Genomic DNA, 18,758 nt, shown 5'->3' with positions numbered 1-18,758 from the left:
CAGATATGTGATTATGAAAGTAAAAGGAAAGAAACGCTTATGCTTTCTCTAGCCAAACGGATCCCAAACACCACAAGCTAGGAGGGCGTTCTGTGTGCTCATAGTCGCATTTTTCATAGTTGTCTTCCGATTGGTCCTGTATTAATTTCATCTCAGGTCCAACCGGCCGGCTCTTTATGGTTAAATACTGTGGCCTCCCCTCTTCTACATCTTCTCTGTCTGCACATTGTACAGGCCTCTTTCCGCCTTTTTCCCGCATCGTGCTGTGTTTTCCTTTCCGGACACAGCACCAAATGTCAGTGGCGTAGTTACATCTTGTGTCATCTGGCTCCCAGTAACTGGACGGAGCTCCCGAGGGCTGACACTGTCTTAGGTCCTGAAGGGCTGCGGGACCACCGCGCACCCGAGCTCTGAGCCCCTGCCTCCGGCCCACGAAAGGTGAAGACCGCAGGAGAGATGCCATAGGTCGCACACGACCCTTTCTTGCCTCAGGTCTCTGGCATTCGGTGTGGGCGACCTCGATCTGACATGCCGCGTTTGTTAGATGCTCTGTGCCTGTCTCTCCGCCTTGTCCCTGTAAGGAATTACAAATGACGATGTTTTTAAGCATACAGAGCTAAGCTAGGAATGCTGAACACTGTGTCGAAGATCCGAGGGCAGGTGAAGACCACCGGCTACCCGCAGACGGAGGGCTTGCTGGGAGACTGCATGCTGAAGTACGGCCGGGAGCTCGGGGATGGCTCCACCTTCGGTGAGTGCGCCGGTCGCCCCTGCGGCTTGTCGGTTATCCACGGGGCCTTTCAGGGGTGTCCAACCTGTGGCCCACGGGCCGCACGCGGCCCAGGATGGCTGTGAGTGTGGCCCAACTCAACATCGTAAATTCACTTAAAACATTATGAGATTTTGTGTGTGTGTGTGATTATGTGTCGCAATGTAGTGAATGTGTGACCCAAGACGACTCTTCTTCCGGTGTGGCCCAGAGACACCAAAAGGTTGGACACCCTGCCTGTTTTTTTTTCTTACTACCAAAGTTGTACATATCTGTTACAGGAAGTTTAGAAAAGCTAGGGAAGGAAGATCCCAAATCATACGTGCAATGAGAGGTCCAATTACACTCTGTGGTACATCCTTTATACCTTGTTTCTTCTTACCTGTGTTCACATATACGTTTAAAAAATTAAAATGGAATTATAGTATATATCCTCAGCCTCATTTGTAACCTGTGTATTCCCACTAACTGTAGCATGATACATATCATTCATTTATTGATTTTAGAGAAAGAGAGGAAGAGGGAAAGAGAGAGAGAAACATCAATTTGTTGTCCCATGTATTGATGCATTCAGCTGGTTGGTTCTTGTATGTGCCCTGACTGGGGATTGAACCTGCAACCTTGCTGTATCGGGATGAGGCTCTAACCCAGCCAGGGCTACAATATTGTTTTTAAAGGCTGCATAATATTCCACGCATCCTAGTTTGGTCAACTAATCCCACTTACCGGATACTTAGATGTTTCTCTTTATGTAAAAAGTTTTACGTAGCATTTGTGGTAACCATTTCCAAGGTTATGGTTCTAGATGAAATACCTAGTAGTGGAATTGCCGGTCTACTTCTCAGGTTTTGGAAGCATATTTGAGAAGGTTGTACCAATTGGACTCTTCCACCAGGTGTGGGAGAGAGTAGGTTACTATTCCCGGGTTCTCTTTCTAGTGCACTTTGAAATCGCTGGTCATGTGATATGTAGCATCAAAAACTATTATTTTGGTGCTGTTTTGACGTCACTTTTGGGATTATGCATGAGGCCGATTTTTTTCATATTTGTTACCATTTTTGTGAATTGTATATGTGTGTCTTTTGTCTATTTTCTTATGAAGGTGCCTGGTGTTGTTGTTTTCTTACTGGTTTGTGGACCCTTTCAATGGTCAGCATATATGCCTTCGATGGCCTTCTCTGTTGGTGAAGTTCTCTCTCCGGATAGGCATTTGCCCCCTGACCGCATAGGCGGGGGTCCCTGTAGTGGAGAGGGAGGCTGGCTTTTTATGTTGGGGGGTCCCTGGGCCTCCCTCAGTCGTGTATGGCTTTCATGTCAAGTTTAGAAACACTTTGCACTTCACCCCCACTAATGGTGCAAATGTTTATTTCTACTTTCTTTTCATCCAAACAAATTTCCAGGCTCCTGAGTTTAATGGATGAATACTGTTCCGGAGGGTTCCAATTTTGTTTTTCTCACAAATAAGTAGGCTAAATTATTATATTTCAAGTTTGTTCCTGGCCTTTCCTGTTTTGGTGACCTGTACCCTGTTCTGATCAAGTGCCGTGTTGTTTCCAGCATGGCAATGTAAAAATATATTTTAACATATGTAACTAAAATGTCGCCTAGATATTGTAAAAAACCTCATGAACACCCTCATCTGTCTTATTTTTTTTCAGATAAAACTTAGTCATGTTAAGTCTCCTCTACTAAAAAAGAAAATGCTCATTAAATTTGGATGAACCTTTCTTTACATTAATACATTACATTGGGGGGCGCATTGAATTTCATATCTTAAGTCTTCCAGGAGATTTTGGTACTTCTGCTATTCGTGTTGTGGTTACAAGGAAGGGTATGGAAGTTGAGAATTCAAATATTTGGCCATCATAATTCATCTTTGAAATTGGGGGAAAGAGATTTTGAAAACTTTTTTAAAAACCACAAGTGTTCAAGCATTGATTGGTCACAGAGGGTAACAATGTCTGTGAGACCAGTTTAATGCGGATTTTATTTTGTTCCCCGTAAGTGGGGGACAAGGTGGCTTGCTTTTTTTTTTTTCCTTTATCCTGAAGGCAGACCTCTGGGGTAGGCCAACATCCGGGGCATCCCTGCCATGCATCTGGTTGCAGTGACAGGCGAGGGGGCGTGGATGGACAGACAATTTGGTGGCCTCCCAGGTGCCCAACAACTTAAGGGAACTGGGGTGGGGAAGAGAGCCGAGTCAGGCGGGTGGGAAGCCAGGCACGGATGGGTCGCGAGCTGCCGGAGGGGGCTGTGCTGGGGGACCCCAGGTAGTGTGACCCCCCCCGAAGTGCAGCAGCTGCAGGGAATGGAGCCTCGTGCGCGCCTGGAATCCGCAGCACTGATCTTGGGGCAGGAGGAGAGGATGCCCCATCCACGCAGAGTGTCATCTTTGGGGTCTTCAAGGAGAGATACTTGGACATGTTTCTGTTGAAGCTAAATTACTTAACATCCTGGGGTATGGGTTGCAAGGGAGGGAGGTCAGAAGCAGAACCCCCCGTTTCTGACTTGCCAGGCAGGGAAGAGTCTCCGGGCTTGAAAAGGACGCCCCACTTCCGTCAGGGCGGCTTAGAAGCAGACTCCTGAGAGCCAGCAAGGCCACCGAGCTCCTGGGGAGGCCCGAAGCTGAGGGTGGGCCAGAGGAAGTCCCAGCCGGCTGTCCGTTAGCGTAACACTTCCACTGAGATTTTGCAATGTCCTGTAACGAACGTACGCTATCTAGTTTGCTTATCAAAAAAAAAAAAAAAAAAAAAAAAAAGGTTAAGGCAATGGTACTATCCCTGCTCTACAGGTGAATAAACTATGCTCGCCCTCAACCAATAAGTGAGACTGTTTCAGGTCACAATTCGTTAGAAATGCAAATTTCGGGGCTGGACTTCAAGGTCTTTAAGCCTGGGAGTGGAGAGGCCACAAGCCCTGCCTTTTTACAAACTCAGTTTGGAAACCACCCCCAAACGGGAAAACGAGTGCAGCCTCGGGCAGCAGGTCCCAGAGTTGTTTTGAAAAGAGACCTGCAACCTCACCGTGCACGGATTAGCCGGTGCCCAGGCACCAGGGTGTCCTTCAGCCTGGCCTGCCCATCACGCCCAAGGCCCAGGCAGGCCCCGCCCACCCCGCTGGGAGCGCCCTGCGGGGCGCGGCGGCCGCCAGGCTGTCTCTGACGTCACTGCGCGATGGGAGCCTTAGAACCATCTGAAGGGCAGGGAGCGGCCTGAGGCAGCAAGCGCTGTGATGCGATTTTGTTCATTTATTTCCATTGTAATCTTTATTGGTTGCCGCTCAGCCCCGATGATGACTCAATCTTTTCATTGTTTACAAAGAGCGGCCGTGTTCGGAAGCTTCCAAGAAACCCTGGGTACCAGCTCCTAGGAGCAGTCTTTTAAAAGTGGAGCTTTAGCCCCATCTAGTGGCCAGGACGGTAAGTGCCCCGGCCTGTCGGCTTCCAGGTGAGCTTCATGAAGAAAACGCGGAACGCGGAGAAGAAACGTAGATGTTTTAAATTTTTTTCGGTGTCCATCCCAGAGCGAAGGGCTTCACAAACCATCCTCCCCAAATTTTGAGAAAGAAAGAAACCACCGCCAACCTTGGGGTCCGTGGCCAACGGACCCTTTTTATTGGTATTTTCTGTTCCAGGTGGTGCGCTGATAGAAGTTGGCGAATCCATGAAGCTCATGGCTGAGGTGAAGGACTCCCTTGATATTAATGTAAAGCAAACGTTTATTGATCCACTTCAGTTACTACAAGACAAAGATTTAAAAGAGATTGGGGTAAGATTTCTTGGCTGTAAACCCACCTGTTGCTACTTAAAATGATGTTTATATTTAAAGCCACTAGGATGGCTCTGGAGGGACCCCGTGGAAGCATCAAATGATTGTGGGCAGTGGGGAAAAAATCACCCAGTGATGTTCACCTGGCCACCTGGGCGGGCGCCCCGGGGCCAGCGAGCCCTTTGCTCGGTAGCCTGTTGAAGCCAGTGAGCAACCAAGCTAGATGTCCCTATTTTCACAGCCGTTTCTCACATAAAACGACTCCAAAACCGCGTAGTGGGTTTTTGATAATGAAAATCATCACAGTCACGTGATACATTGCACGAGCGGTCATCACGTCCCACGACTTCGTTTTATTTTTGGAAGATCATTAAAAACAGCCATCCAGAGCACACGCGTAGGATGTGGGTATCGCCTTGATTGTAGCGTGTACTCAGCTGCTTCTGTGATTGTCAGGGAACTTTATGGAAGATGCACAAATGTTCTAGACTCAGCAGGGGGGTCCGGCCGGCGGGCCGTGGGCCGCATGAAGCCCAGGATGGCTGTGAATGGGGCCCAACACAACATCGTACGTTTACTTAAATCATTAGGAGGGTTGTGTTTTTTTTTCTTTTGTTTGTTTTTGTTGTGATTACAAGTTGCAACGTATTTACTGTGTGGTCCAAGACAATTCTTCCAGTGTAGCTCAGAGATGCCAAAAGGTTGGACGCCCTGTAAGAGGATACCAGAAACTTGCTTTTTTATCATCTACGTCTCAGCGAGGAGCTGACAATAGTGCCAAAAAATACAGCCCTGTTTTGGGTGCAGTTAGTAGGGTTGGAAGTTCTTCGGATGTGAACAGAGCCAACGTGAGGGGCCCCCTAACAAACTCCGGAAAACGGATATGAGTTCCGATATGGTGTCCTTATTGACTTCCATTCACTCTATCATCTATTCACTCATCCACCCACCCATCCGTCCGTCTGTCTACGCTCCCTCCATCCATCCGTTCATTTCATAAATACACCTTGAGAATGTGCAGCGAAAGGAGGCTCTAATAGATGCTGAGGTGCCCACCAAAACAAAATGTAAGATGGGTTCCTGCCCCCTAAAATTTAGGCTGTGGAAAAATAACGGTTCTTCTCGTAGGAGGCAGGAAGGTCTCCCAGTGCTGTGCTTTGAGTGGACCGGTTCCTAACGGCCTGTCTCCTCCATCTCTTAGCACCACCTGAAAAAGCTGGAGGGCCGCCGCCTGGATTACGATTATAAAAAGAAGAGAGTAGGTAAGATACCAGACGAAGAAGTCAGACAAGCGGTAGAAAAATTTGAAGAGTCAAAGGAGTTGGCTGAAAGAAGCATGTTTAATTTTTTAGAAAACGATGTAAGTATTTAACCCAAACAGGAGGCTTTCGTGTGAATGAACACGCTGACTATATGTTTGTAGAGAAACCCTCGTGCCTTTGTTGTCAGAAAAGTTTCCAGAACTTCCTGAACCCGTTCTCTCCGGCCTCAGCGATAACTTTAGATGTTCAGCAGGCCCCAGCTCGAATCAGGTCCCGGGGCGTCCCGGTTGTCCCAGGGTTGCTGCCCGGCTGTGCTGCAGCTGGCGGGGGGAGGTGGGACGTCTCGGCAATGACCCAGCTGCCGGCCTCTGTACTTGAGGCCGGAGCATCGCTGGCTTTGTGGAATGGGAAGCCCACGTCACGTGCGAGTGGCCGTGGTGCCGAGATGGGGACAACCCCTCTGGGGGGCAGGTCGTTGGAGGGGGAGCCCCGCCTCAGCCCGGCGCTCTGACGCCTTCAGCTGTTAGAGTGAATGTTTGGGTCATCAAAGCACGACAGACTTTTCAGCTGAGCCACGGGGTGCTGCCGTGCTCGGGGGTGCGCCGCTCTTGGGACCGAGCTCTTAGCCGTGCGGCTGGTCGTGGGCTGTGAGGCGTGCCACCAGCTCTGTTCGTCCACGCGGAGCTAGAGTGAACGGAGTTCAGGCAAGTGGTAGGGTGAAGGCTCTTTGGGTTGGGGATGAGGAGTCGTGCCGCACTTCTCCGTGCCCGAGCCGAAGAGCCCGCGGTCGCCTGCCCGCCTCCAGGTGGTGCCGTGGGCCAGCGCAGCTCAGCTCTCGCTTGGGACCTATTCGTTGAAGTTTTCTTTGTTTTAAATGTTTTTAATTATTGATTTCTTTTAGAGAGAGAGGGAGAGAAAGAAGCATCAATGCGTTGTTTCACTTACTGATGCGCCCGTTGGCTGATTCTTTTAGGCACCCTGGCCGGGGATCAAACCTGCAACCTTGGTTTAGCGGGGACAATGCTCTAACCAATGGAGCTCCCTGGCCAGGGCACTATTTGTAGAACTTTTAAGTCCATGGGCACAAATGAGAGGATTTATTTACCTGCAAAACCATGTTCTACTTACAACAGTTCATTAAAAGGTACATCCAGGTCTTGCATCATTGAGTCGAGTCAAACGAAGTGGCCTGAGTCCCTGCCTGAGCCTTGGTCTTGTGACAAGCGGGGATTACGCCCAACGGCGATAAGGCTCCAACCGGGAGAAAGTGATTTACAACCCCCACGTCCATTGACCTGGAGTCCTCAAAAGCATCCTCTGTTTTGTGTCTCCTGTTAAATATCAGGTTTTATACGTTTTATGGGCAATGGGAAGGGGTGTAGCAGTTTGCTCTGTTTTGTTTGTTTTACCTTGTCGTGTACAGATGTGCGTATTCCTTCCAGCCCCACGTCCATGAGCGGCGGTTCAAACCCTCGGGTTGAGTCCCATGTGAGACTTGCGGTCTCACCCGTGTGCCCCATCGGCGGGCGCCTGTCTCCATTGCTCTGCTCTTGGTGGTCGACCCAAGAGACCTCAGTTTTCCCTTCAGTATCAGTCCAAGGTCAGAAGTGATCCTTCCTTAGGAAAACTCCGTCGTTTGGCTGTTCGGGACAGTGACAGCATCGTGCTGGTCACACGGCAGTTAAGCCCCTCCCACTCTGCGCTGGCAAGGGACAGAGCTAGTTAACTACACAAGCGCAGGCCTCCACCGGACGTGGAGCTACGCCCGCCTTCTCATCCCACGGGACCTTCCCCGAGTCACCGGACGGACTTGCCAAACTGGGTGGTGCAGGCAGTGAAAGAAACGTTTTACCTCCTGCCTGGTTTTGGCGATCGCCAGGCCTGGGTTTATTGCTCCTTTGGTCCATCTGTCCAGGCGTTTGATCCTAAGTGTGATTGGGACGCAGAGGCCACGTGTTCAGAGCTCGCTGCTCTTGGCCCAGGGACAGCTGGGAGTCTCCGCTGTTGAGCAGGGAGAGGCAGATAAGCCACCGTGGCACCATGTGCCTTCATTGTCAACAAGAGACGAAGAGCATAGAGGCCACCTCTTCCCTCGCCGCAGTGTCGGTTTCCCTTGTAACCGGAAAAGCTCGATCTCTGTTTCCAGATCGCTGGCCTTCACAGCATAAAAATCTCCTGAGCGTATCATCTCATTGGAATACCAGGCATTTTATTGCCTTCAATCACATGTAGAGTCAGAACTCTGTTGGAGCGTGTTTTGCCCGCATCTCTAGCCCCTACCAGGGCCTGCGGGTGAGGGCGGGGGTGGTGCCCTGAGATGGGCCGGAGCGAGCCCGGGGGACGCGGGCCCCCTGCAGCGCCGGCCCGGGCCGCACGGAGTAATTTCCTTTTCCGCTGCAGGTAGAACAAGTCAGCCAGCTGGCCGTGTTCGTAGAGGCTGCTTTAGACTATCACAGGCAGTCCACCGAGATCCTGCAGGAGCTCCAGAGCAAGCTGCAGACTCGGTAAGGGCCCGCCGCGCCGGGGCCGCGGAGTTAGAATCGGTGGGCATCGCTCCGCCTCCCCGTCTCTCTGTCCCGCCTTCCCACTGCCCTGCTCTGTTTTGAACTGCCTTTAGCTGGTTCCATGGGTGGGTATGGGATCGTACTGAGATAATAAATATGCAGTGACTTTGGCCAAAAGGACGGAACTGGGGAAAGGGAGCTGGCACTTTCTCTCCTTTTTCTTTTCTCTAAATCCCTTTTCCGTGACCTGTGTCCAGGGCAGCCAGGCAAAGCTACTCATTGGCCTTGAGTTCAGCCCCCGCAGAGCTGGTCTCACTCCTGCCTGAGCGTCTGGCTCCTCGTGGACAGCGATGGGGGAGCACACGCTCCCCATCGGGACTCCTCATCGGGAGGGCGATGAGGGCAAGTGCTCCCTCGCCACATCCAGGGATGTGGCGACGCCTCAGACGACACTCAGAAAGTGTGTCACTATCTGGAAAAAGACGTGTCTTACACCAGCAGCTCAGCTATCAGGCTGCATTCGTCATCTTGGCTCTGAGAGGCGTTGAGGCCGAGAAATTCCTTCTGAATGATCACAGAGCGATTGCTGCGTCCCGTAGGCCTTTCAGGATCAATGTGTCCTGTGCTGCTCTGAAAACCGGTGATGTCAGACGGAGTGTGCTCCGTGACCCCGTTCATTAAAACAAGGGTTTTAAAAGAAAGCGCCCTGTGTTTTGAAAACAGAAACGTGTCTTACCCAGGATTGTGATGATGAATAGATTTGGTGGGATTTCACCGCAGAGGGGAGACAAAAGGTGTGCACAGGCCGCGAGGCCTCCGCTCGGTAGACAGGCAGCCACCTGGAGCTCACGCGAATGAGTTTTCATTTTCTGTCTCAGGCAAAAAGGGAAAGAAAGTTGTCGGTGTTGATCACCCAAAGACACTTTACGAGAGACACGTTTCCAGCCCGTAGTGGAACCGTGCTGTTTGGGACGTTACTGCCAGCACTTTGGGGGACTCGAGAATCAGTGTGCAGAAGTCACTCCCGAGGGCGTGGGCCCCTCAGGGCAGAGCAGACGTGGGTTGGAGGCTCTGTGTTGCCTTCAGCAGATCCCGACTCATCTCCCAACCTGTGTTGCAGGATATCGGTGGCATCCACTCTGCCCAAACGCGAATACAAGCCACGGCCCCTAAAAAGGAGTCCGAGTGAGCTCAATGGGGTGCCCACCACCTCGACGGCAAAGCTGACAGGTGAGACACCCGCTGCGCGGGCCGGTGCGCCCTGCAGTCAGGCTGGGTGGGCAGCGTTTGCCTCCTGCGTGTGCTCCCCAATTCTGTTGAATACCCCGAGACCCTGAATTTTCTTTCTCTCTCTTTTTTTTTTTGTTGTTGTTGTGTGGTGACTCCTCCCCCCACCCAAATACGAGATCATACCAGGTTACTGTTCTGCAGCTGGCTTTTGTAAATGTGCCACTGTTTCTTGGAGTTATTTCCATGCCATGTGTCTAGATCTAACCCACTATTTTTTTTTTTTAACAGCTTCTTAGTTTTCCATTACACATACATTTCCCTATGCATGGCCATGGAGGTTGTTTCCAGTTAAAGCCTGTTTCTGTAGGATATTTTGTATACACTGATGGGCTAGTCTTTCTTGGCAATGAAGGTACTTTGTTGGACGAATGCAAGTTTCAAGTGATAGTAGGTATTGTATAGCCAAGCTGCCCTCCCTCATGGGCACGTTGCCATTGATGTGGTAATAGCGGCTTTCCCACACCCCTGTTGTTAGACTTCCACTTTTGCCAAGCATTCAAGGGTTAAAAAAAAAACAATGAAAAACGGTACTCCATCTTAATTTGTCTTCCTGTGATTAACTAGTGACATTCGCTGTTTTTTCTGTATTTTAATTTGCCCTTTGTATTTTGTTAGGTCTGAATTGCCTGTTCTTGTAATTCGCTGTTTTCCTCTGGGTACTTTGTCTTATTGATTCATAAGAATTCTTTACGTACAGGGAGATTAAGTTTTTATTTTTTTTTTCCCAATTTGTGAGGGCGTTTTTAACATACTTCGTATATTTTTGTGGTTTACAAATATTTTCTCTCATTCTGTAACGTCTTTTTACTCTCTTTGCAGTGTTTCTGCTATCAAATTTTAAAAATTTTGATGACATCCAATTTATCAATTTTTCCTTTTATGTTCATGCTTTTGAGATGCGGTCTAAGAACTCTTTTCTTAGCCCTAGGAGTTGAGGATTTCCTCCCATGTTTTTTTCCCCAGAAGTTTTATGCTTTTTTACATTTCAGTGCACGATCCACTTTGAGTTAGTTTTTGTGTAAGTGTGAGGCTTTGGTCAAAGTTCGTGGACTTCAAATTTCTCCTCTGTAACACCCTTCCCCTATAAGTGATGCGGGCAGGATTTTCTTCCAATGCTGTTGCTATGCTTTCAATTTTTTAAAATCATTTTTTATTTTTCAGTTACAGTTGACACCCACTATGATAGGAAGCGATAATGTAAAACAAACCAGTAGTAAATAATAGAACAATAGAGCGGCCGCACTTGTGGGGTGCTTCCTGTGAGTCCGGTGATGGACTGAATCCTTCTGATATGTTTCGAGTCCTGTTGCCATTCCCATCTTACCGATGAGTGAGTGACATTTTCTCCAAAGGTCACAGAGCCTGTGAGTCGCAGAGCTGGGTCCTTGCACCGATATGTCATTTTATGTCACTCGGAAGGAATACTGGGTGGGGGGGGTGTGTAAAATGCTCAGGAGCCTCAGGAATGAATCTGCTTTCAAGATTCCCGGTCCCAGGGAACCCCCGGCCAGCCAGGGGGCTGCTGAGGTGTCCGGACGAAAGGAGGAGCCGCGGGGAGTTCCTCCCGGGCCTGTCAGTCCCCGGGTTCCGCCTCCTGGTCAGCAGCTCAGGCTCTGGGCAGATGCGTCCACGCTGTCAGCCAGAGTCCACAGATGTGGAGACGATGGCTTTGAAGGAGGCTCAGTGCCCAGGAGGTACCCCGTCAGCCGCTGTTTGACACGTCCCCGTCCCTCCTGCGTCTCCTCAGGGGCCCCGGGCGGTAGCGCTGGTCCCCGACTCCAGCCCTCCGCCCCCGGCCTCCTTGATTTGTGGGTGGAATTTGCAAGCATAGAGGGGTCCCGCACGGTTTGTTTCTAGGGCACAGTTTCAAAAGAACCTGGCGGGTTATGGCCTGCATTAATGGGAAATTACTTTCCATTAGGATTCTGAATGATTTGCACATAATGTTTATGAAGTGAAGGAAAAATGTCAAGCATTTCACTAACGATTTAAGGCAAAGCTCCCAGGGCTCTGCCAGAAATGAAATCCAAGAACATTTTCTTCATCGTTCCTTCTTCCTACAGAAAAAGTAAAAAAAAAACCAAAAAAACAACAAGAAAAAGGGGAGATGAAAGAATGTCGGTCAATTAGGCAGAACCCACCGTGGGGCTGAGATGGAATCTTTGATAATGCCATTTCTGGGTGCTTAGGAGAAGGGGGAGGGGGGCCAGACAGGGAGTGGGGGTGGGGCGGTGGCGAGGAGCTCACGTTTTGAAATGATGGATTGCAGACCAAACCCAAGTGCAGGCCCTGGCTGGGAGAAAGCGCCTCCTGTCCAAGCCCGTGAGCATGGGGTCGTGGCGCTCCGTCGGCCTGTGCTGTCCCCAAACAGACGAGCAGTCCAAGAAAAGTCCTTGAACGGAACGGCCTGGCTGGGTAGTTTCCAGAAAACCACTGGGTTTGAGGAGAATTGTGTAGGGACCGGTTATCGTGCCTGAGTATCTCCCCTCCCAGGTCATTTTAATCCGGCCCAGGTTGTCACTTAGTGAATTAATTACAAACTTAAAGACTAGAGGACAAAGTATATTTTATATTTTTTTAATCAACGCATTTATTTATGACGGGGTTTTTTTTTTTTCCTTCCCACTGAAGTTCTTAAAGAGGGTACCACTATATATAATCCCAACTAAGGGTTAATAGGCTCCAAACTGGGATCAGCTTCAGAAACCAGAAAGGCTGGGGTTCGTGAACAGCCGTGGGTTCCCAACGTGGGCCAGGGGCGTGTCAGCGCAGTGCCACATAAATCTTCCAAGTGGCTTGCATGAAGGCGTGCCAGCCCCCTTTTGGTATAAAAGAGACCTTTATAAATTTCTCGATACTTCTAAGGGGGCTCGGAAATCATGTCGAGAGCCGGGCATTCCCCTCCCCGGTACCAAGTCTCTGAGATGACATTAAAAAAGAAACACAGGTTCAAAAGTAGAGTGTGAAGTCTGAAAAATTAAAAAAGACGTGCACTTTGCAAATAGACATACGCCTTTTTTTTCCAACCGAAATTTCCAAAGAGGAAATTAAATTTTCACACGGCAGTTGGGGTGGCTCAGTCAGGAGGTGATTTCTTACTTTTCTCTTCTTTCCTTCCCACTCTTCTGTTTCTGGTTTTCTTTTTCCTTGCTTACCACCTGCACCCGCCCCCTGCCCCCGGCCCCCTGTGTTCCTGTGTACTATCAGGGCTCGCTCAGAGTTACAGTTTTTGACAGCAGAGAAATAAACAAGGAAACAGGAGTCTGTCTTGCAGTGTATAGTTCCAATTCTGGCACATTTAGCTGGAGGACTTCGGGTGAGTTTCTTAACATCTCTGGACCAATTTGAACTTGCCCCTAAGTGAACTGATTGGACTTAATACATCCCAGGGTTCTTTCCCAGCTCTAGGTTCTGTGGCTGCAATATTTATCTTTTATAAGCACAGAGCATTCTTAGAAACTGGAAGAGTACACTGGGTGAACATTCTCTAATTTTTCTATTTAAGAAATATTTTTAAAAATTACTATGTGAGCTATGATTACTATTGTTCATCAGTAGCTGTTGCTGTGGGGAAGGGGAAGAGACCTTATCTCATTTTTCAGTGCAAAGGGAGTTTTAGAGCAACAGGTTCTCCGACGGCCAGGAGTGGTTTCCTGTGCCGCTGCTGGTCCATCGGAAGAGCGTTCGAAAGCCTGTAAGAGGTACCTTTGAACTTGGTTCTGGCGGCTTTACCGCTGCTTGGCTAAAAGGCTGATGTGATGATATTATCTTGAATGCTGCATATGTCAGAATCTTAATATGTATCCTAGAATGCTATGTTCGGTCTTCAAGCTACAATTTAAAATGCCATCATCTCAATGTTAAATAAATGTTAAGTATCATTATGTAAGGACTTAGGTCTAAAAAAACAGCATAGACATCAGTTGTTTCCAGGGATTGTAAACAGGGGAGCTCTTGCCACATTGCAGAGGCCTTATGTAGGCGTCCACACAAGTGACACCCTCTGGCGTGATCCAGTGTATGTGGCCTCAGGCGCCAACCCTACCGCCAGATTTTTGGGGATGAGAGACATCGGAAAGGGCAAGAAACAGCACATGACCAGTGGCACGTGTCTGACGCCGGGCCTCCAGGTCGGGAGAGCGCCCGGGAGAGACGGCCGAGAGCCCGCTAGAGAACGTAGGTGTGTTTAGGTGCAATCTCCCGATTTTTGAACATGGGCAACTAACGCATGCAGTACAAAGCAAAGAGCGGACCACACCAAACAGCCCCCACCAGCCGGTCCCTCTGCTAGTGGCCAGGAGGCCGCCGCGGATCCAGGCCGTCATTGGGGCTCCCCAGTTCCCTTCACCCAGCGCGGCCGAGGCGGCCTGGCTGCGGTGGGGCCTCTGAGGACGCTTCAGCGACTAAACGGAGGCGGCTTCCGCAGTGTCTGCAGAAGTCATCTCGGGATATTCGGTCCTCCAGTTGTGTTTTGTTCAATGTCATTTCATCGTGACGTGGATGAGATGCGGGAGGAGCCCAGCTCTCGTTGGCAGCACTTAGCGTAGGGTGAAGTGGATTTCATTACACGTTGTTCTGCTTCAAGTCGCAGAACCTGCCGACAGCGGAGAGGGCTTACCCCTCCCAGCTCTGTAACGTGGAGGGTGCAGACGTTGCTCCTTAAAACCTGTGGGAAGATGTGGAGGGCTGGTGTTAAGCCATGTGCTGATTTTGATAGATTAGCATGATGAAGCTTGAGTTCCATTGACAGGTCATCTCAATAAACCTCATCTCCTGTGGACGACGCGTTGTTATCTCTAGAAGGACAGTTCATAGACTTTCCCGAGACGTAACTTAGAAGTTCACTATGGAGCTGTCTCAGTCAGCTGGCACTGCTATCGCAGAGTCCCATGTGGACTGAGTGGTCCAAACAACAGACATTTATTTCTCACGGTTCTGGAGGCTGGGAAATCCAAGGTCATGGTGCCCGCAGATTCAGTGTTTGGTGAGGGCTCACTTGCGGGCTTGCAGGCGACTGTCTCCCCTGGGCCCTCACAGGACATCGCTGCCCCACTTCAGCATAGGAATTTGGGGGTGACACACACATTCAGTCCGTCACTTCCATGAACCATGTATTAATATTTAAAGTTGGCAGATAAGGAAATCCGGGCCCAGAGGTGACCCGGAACTAGGACCCAAGCATCAGAAGTCTCCCTCCAGGATGTTCTAACCGACAGCCAAAAATACGACATCAGCGATGTTGAACAACATGGCTTCTGTGATGTCTGTCAACATTATACGCCCGTGCTGGGTCCGGGTCAGCAGAAGGGGACGTGGCAGCTTCGAAAAAAATTTTGCTATAACAGCTTGAGATTTTAAATTAGAGAAAAGACAGTATAAGTTTTGAAGGCTACTTGGCTTAACAATGCTTATTCTAACTTAAAAGAGACGGTACCTAACTGGCCGAACGTGGTGCCTGGCCAGAGTCTGGACCAGAAATGAACGTGAGAGTTTCCATCATTTTTTTGCCCCAACATGTCAAGAGAGAAACTCTGTAGTCACTCAAACCGCAGGGGGTGGTCTTGGTGGCCGAACCAAAGCCTCCAGAAGGAGACTTGGTCCCGTTCCTGATGGGACCGCCAACTCTCCCACTCGGGCGTCTTCCTCTCTGCTCCCCATCGGCCCCATGGGTGGCATAGTCATAAGGAGCCACTGAGACCTTCCTCACGTCAGACCAGGAAGTGAGCACAGTGGGCCACACTTCCAGCGGCCACAGCGGGGTCACCTGCAGGCCTCCCTGCCGAGCGGGCTTTGGGGTCAGAGGGAGGCCCAGACCCTGGCTCCATGCCGCTGGGTCTCGATGTCATCGCCCAAAGAACAAGAATTATCCCCCCGACGACCCGGGGTTATTCTAAGGGTCAACTCTGCCCGTGTAGGTTAGAGGTGCTGGGCACGCCCGGGGCTTGGTTCCCAGTAAGAGCCCTCAGTTCAGCAGCTGCCACGTTACCTAATCGGTTGTCTGATTTCCCAGCCTACAGCCGCCTGGAGGCAGCAGAGTAGGAAGGCCTGGTCGCAGCTGACTCCAAGGGAGGAAAGAGAAAAGCTATAAAAAGCGGGAACAAACCCTCAAAAGGCTCAGCGGTCTTGGGCATTTGCTAAGAGACAGAGAGCGAGCCTCCGCAGGTCAGTGGCTTCCGGGGGGCGCTGCCCCTTGTATCCTGGCAGGGACTCACGGTGACATCAGCTGTGTGGATGACTTCTCTCTCCTTCCCCTGCCCCCGGCAAGAAGAAGGCATGAGGGGTCCACCTGGCCTGTCTGTGGGGTGCTCTGATCAAATGCCTTCGGGTAGGGAGACCCCCAAAGCCGGGGCCCGCCAAGGCGAAGAGGATGCATCGGGTGCCTCGGGTGGTCTTGAACCCCACGTTCAAGTGCCGCAGGAAAGCTGGGGTTTTGCCTGCCCCCTGCCCTCCTGGCCACCCCCACCTGCACCTCCCAGTCAGGACGAGAAAGGCAGCCCTTGAGAACAGACTCCCAGGTCCTGGCCTGCGGTGGAGAGAGCGGGAGGAGGCGTGGGGAGGACCCACGAGAAGGGCGGGTTGCAGGGAGGCCTGCCCCACTGGGCGTCATCTGCAGTGTCTGACCCACCCCTTGGAGGGGCCACGGTTGGTTTTTTTTTAATTCTTACCCGAGGATATGCTTACTGATTTTAAAGAGAGAGGAAAGAGGAGGGAGAGAGAGAGAAAGAGAGACATCGATCGGTTGCCTCCTGTACGCACTCTGACCCACAATCGAATCTGCAACCTTTCTGATGTGCGGATGATGCTCCAACCGACTGAGCCACCCGGCCAGGGCTTGTTTGATCTCAGTGGAAGCCTGGAGCTGCTCACCTTGAAGCAGCGGCTCTGGCTGAGGAAGGCAGGACTGAGTGTAAGTACCTGAAGGACCAGGCAGGCGACCCTCGTGGGGCTCAGGAGGGTTTAGGTGGACGGAGCTCCAAGGCAGGGGCCCACAGCTCCTGCCCAGCCCCGCTGACGGACACCCCCAGGCTGGGGCTGGCTCGGAAACTGGGCCTACACTCCTAGGCGGGGCTTTTGCGGGGAAGGGTCCGGGAGAGAGTGACCAAATGCACCGAGTGTGCGCGTGGAGGGCGGTTCCTGCCGCTCCCTGGCTCTGAGCCTCTGCCCACTTCACTGTCCATCCCTCGCCCCCGGGAGAGGACGGCACCTACGAGAGGGCTTCCCTGAGAATTAAACCCACTTAGGACATGGCCCCGGCGGGTGACAAACCCTACTCACCAGGGGTGGTTATTCCGTCCCCGTAACTGACTGGGGCTGAAGAATCATGGGGCCCCCGCCAGCACAGAATGTGCCCGGCATGTCCGAGGTGCGAGGCCCCGGGCATCAGGGACGGGGGGACGGCAGGGTGGGGTGGGGTGGGCGCTCCAAAGAACTTTCCTGCTGTAAAAATCAGAGGGGACCCTGCAGTGTTAGGAACGGGAGTGTATTATTGCCAAGAGGGAAGGGTCGCTTATTTTAGGGAGCACATGGCTCCCCTCCCTGCCGCCCCCAACGCCCCGTGTTAGGGTCTCCTCCCCTTCCCTTCTCCCCGACGGTGTGCGCCGGAGCGTGGACACTCAGCATTCCGCAGACCCACTTCCTTTCCTCGGTTAAAATCATCTCTCATCTCAGCGCCTTTCCGAGGAGGACCGGGGGTCTCCCACCTCCGCGCTCCCGGGACGTTCAGCGGGGCCTCGGGAGGAGGAGGAAACAACCTCGGCGCCCTGCCCGTGCGGGTGTCGAGTGCCGTTTGAAAGACCCCTCTGAGCAATGTCGCTGCTTCTGCCTGGGCTCTCGGTCCCATCCCTGCTGACGGTGTCGTACCTGTTTTTGGCGGGAAAATCCACACCGTCACTCGGGTGGACGGAGACTTCGTTTCTCTTTAACCGACCTGAGGTGGCCGAGGAGCCTCCATTTTGACCAAAGGCAGAAACAACTAAACAACGTGAGCTTTTTTCCATTTCTACAGTTGGCCAAACAAAAAACAAAAAACAAAAACAAAAACAAAAAAAAAAAACCAACAAAAAACAGAAACCAAATCTTTTTCCATTTCTTCTAATGGTGAAAAAAAATGAAATCTTGCCATGTCCAGGTAACGCGGTATCTTCCCATAGAAAGTGTAGGCTATCCGTTTATTGCTTTGGCAAGGCGGGATTTAAACCCAGGCAGTTCAGCTGAAATTCCTTGATCGGAGCTGTTGGTTTTTTCCTCACAGATCCTCTCCCCCCGCCCTCTCTACCCCAAGGTGGTGCCTGGGTGCAATGGGGCATGTACAGGCCATCCCCGGGGCAGGTGAGGAGGCCTGTCCTGCGGGTCTTAACCGTGGCCACAGCTGAGATAACACGTTCCCTCAGGCTGGGCCTCTGGGTGGGCAGCTGTCTGCCCCTGGGCCACCCCCAGGCCACCTCTGTCCAGGGCCTCCCCAGCACAGCTGTGCTCTCAGTTCATCGGGAGCTGGTGGCCCCTTGAGACCCCTTCTCTCCATCCCCACGGGGCTCAGCCGGCCCCAGAGCTCCCGGGGGCGAGGGGACTCAGTCCCTGAACCCCAGGGTTGAATTCGGGGAGCCTCTCTTCCTCCTGCCCACCCTCTTCCCTCTCTACTCCCCTTCCCTGCCTTCAGCAAGAACTTATTTCTCTGGAAACAGCCCTTCCCTCTCCACAGCTCGTAATAAAATCGTGACGCTCTGAGTTCTTCAAGCTCTGGTTCCTAGGAACCCAGAAGTTTCAGTGACTCTCACGCTCTCTCTCTCTTCTCTCTCTCTCGCTCTCTGTGTCAAATCTCATAAAAGCTTCTCTGGCTCGGGCACAAAAGCCAGAAAGCCTTGGCGTTCACAGCACTTCCCAACTGAAATGGCATTAGTTTGGAACCGAAAAGCTAAACATTGGATGCTTTGTTCCCGTGCAGGTTCCATCCTCCTCTCCCTAAGTAAGCGAGGCTGCAGCTCCCCAGGTCGAGCGCCCAGGCCGCCAAAGCGACCGGGATGGCAAGCGCCCTGGGTGTTGTTTCAGCATGTCACCCCGCTGGGTGTGTCCACGGAGACAGCTGCCCAAGCCCTGGTGTGGATGTGCCCTGTGCCCACGCCGGGGGGAGCCGCCCTTGGGCCTCGGGCTGCACAGACGCAGCCGGAGA

The 18,758-nt window shown here is 51.5% G+C and overlaps 1 protein-coding gene across 2 annotated transcripts in view; it reads left to right on the top strand.

The window, feature by feature from the left end:
* SH3GL3 (SH3 domain containing GRB2 like 3, endophilin A3) overlaps positions 1–18,758 on the top strand; it is a 37,504-nt gene that overhangs the window by 15,347 nt on the left and 3,399 nt on the right. The window contains exons 4-8 of one of the 2 annotated variants that reach the window (XM_054588474.1): positions 608–751; positions 4,403–4,536; positions 5,738–5,896; positions 8,199–8,302; positions 9,423–9,532. In XM_054588474.1, the coding sequence (XP_054444449.1) occupies positions 608–751; positions 4,403–4,536; positions 5,738–5,896; positions 8,199–8,302; positions 9,423–9,532 (651 nt within the window). The remainder of the gene's footprint in view (positions 1–607; positions 752–4,402; positions 4,537–5,737; positions 5,897–8,198; positions 8,303–9,422; positions 9,533–18,758) is intronic. The other variant, XM_054588466.1, reaches the window with a different exon arrangement.

Source organism: Pteronotus mesoamericanus, unplaced genomic scaffold (assembly GCF_021234165.1).
Source record: "Pteronotus mesoamericanus isolate MK-2021 breed Mesoamerican mustached bat unplaced genomic scaffold, CSHL_Meso_final contig_1242, whole genome shotgun sequence".
Lineage (NCBI taxonomy): Eukaryota > Metazoa > Chordata > Mammalia > Chiroptera > Mormoopidae > Pteronotus > Pteronotus mesoamericanus.
This window is presented reverse-complemented; position numbering and strand designations above follow the sequence as displayed.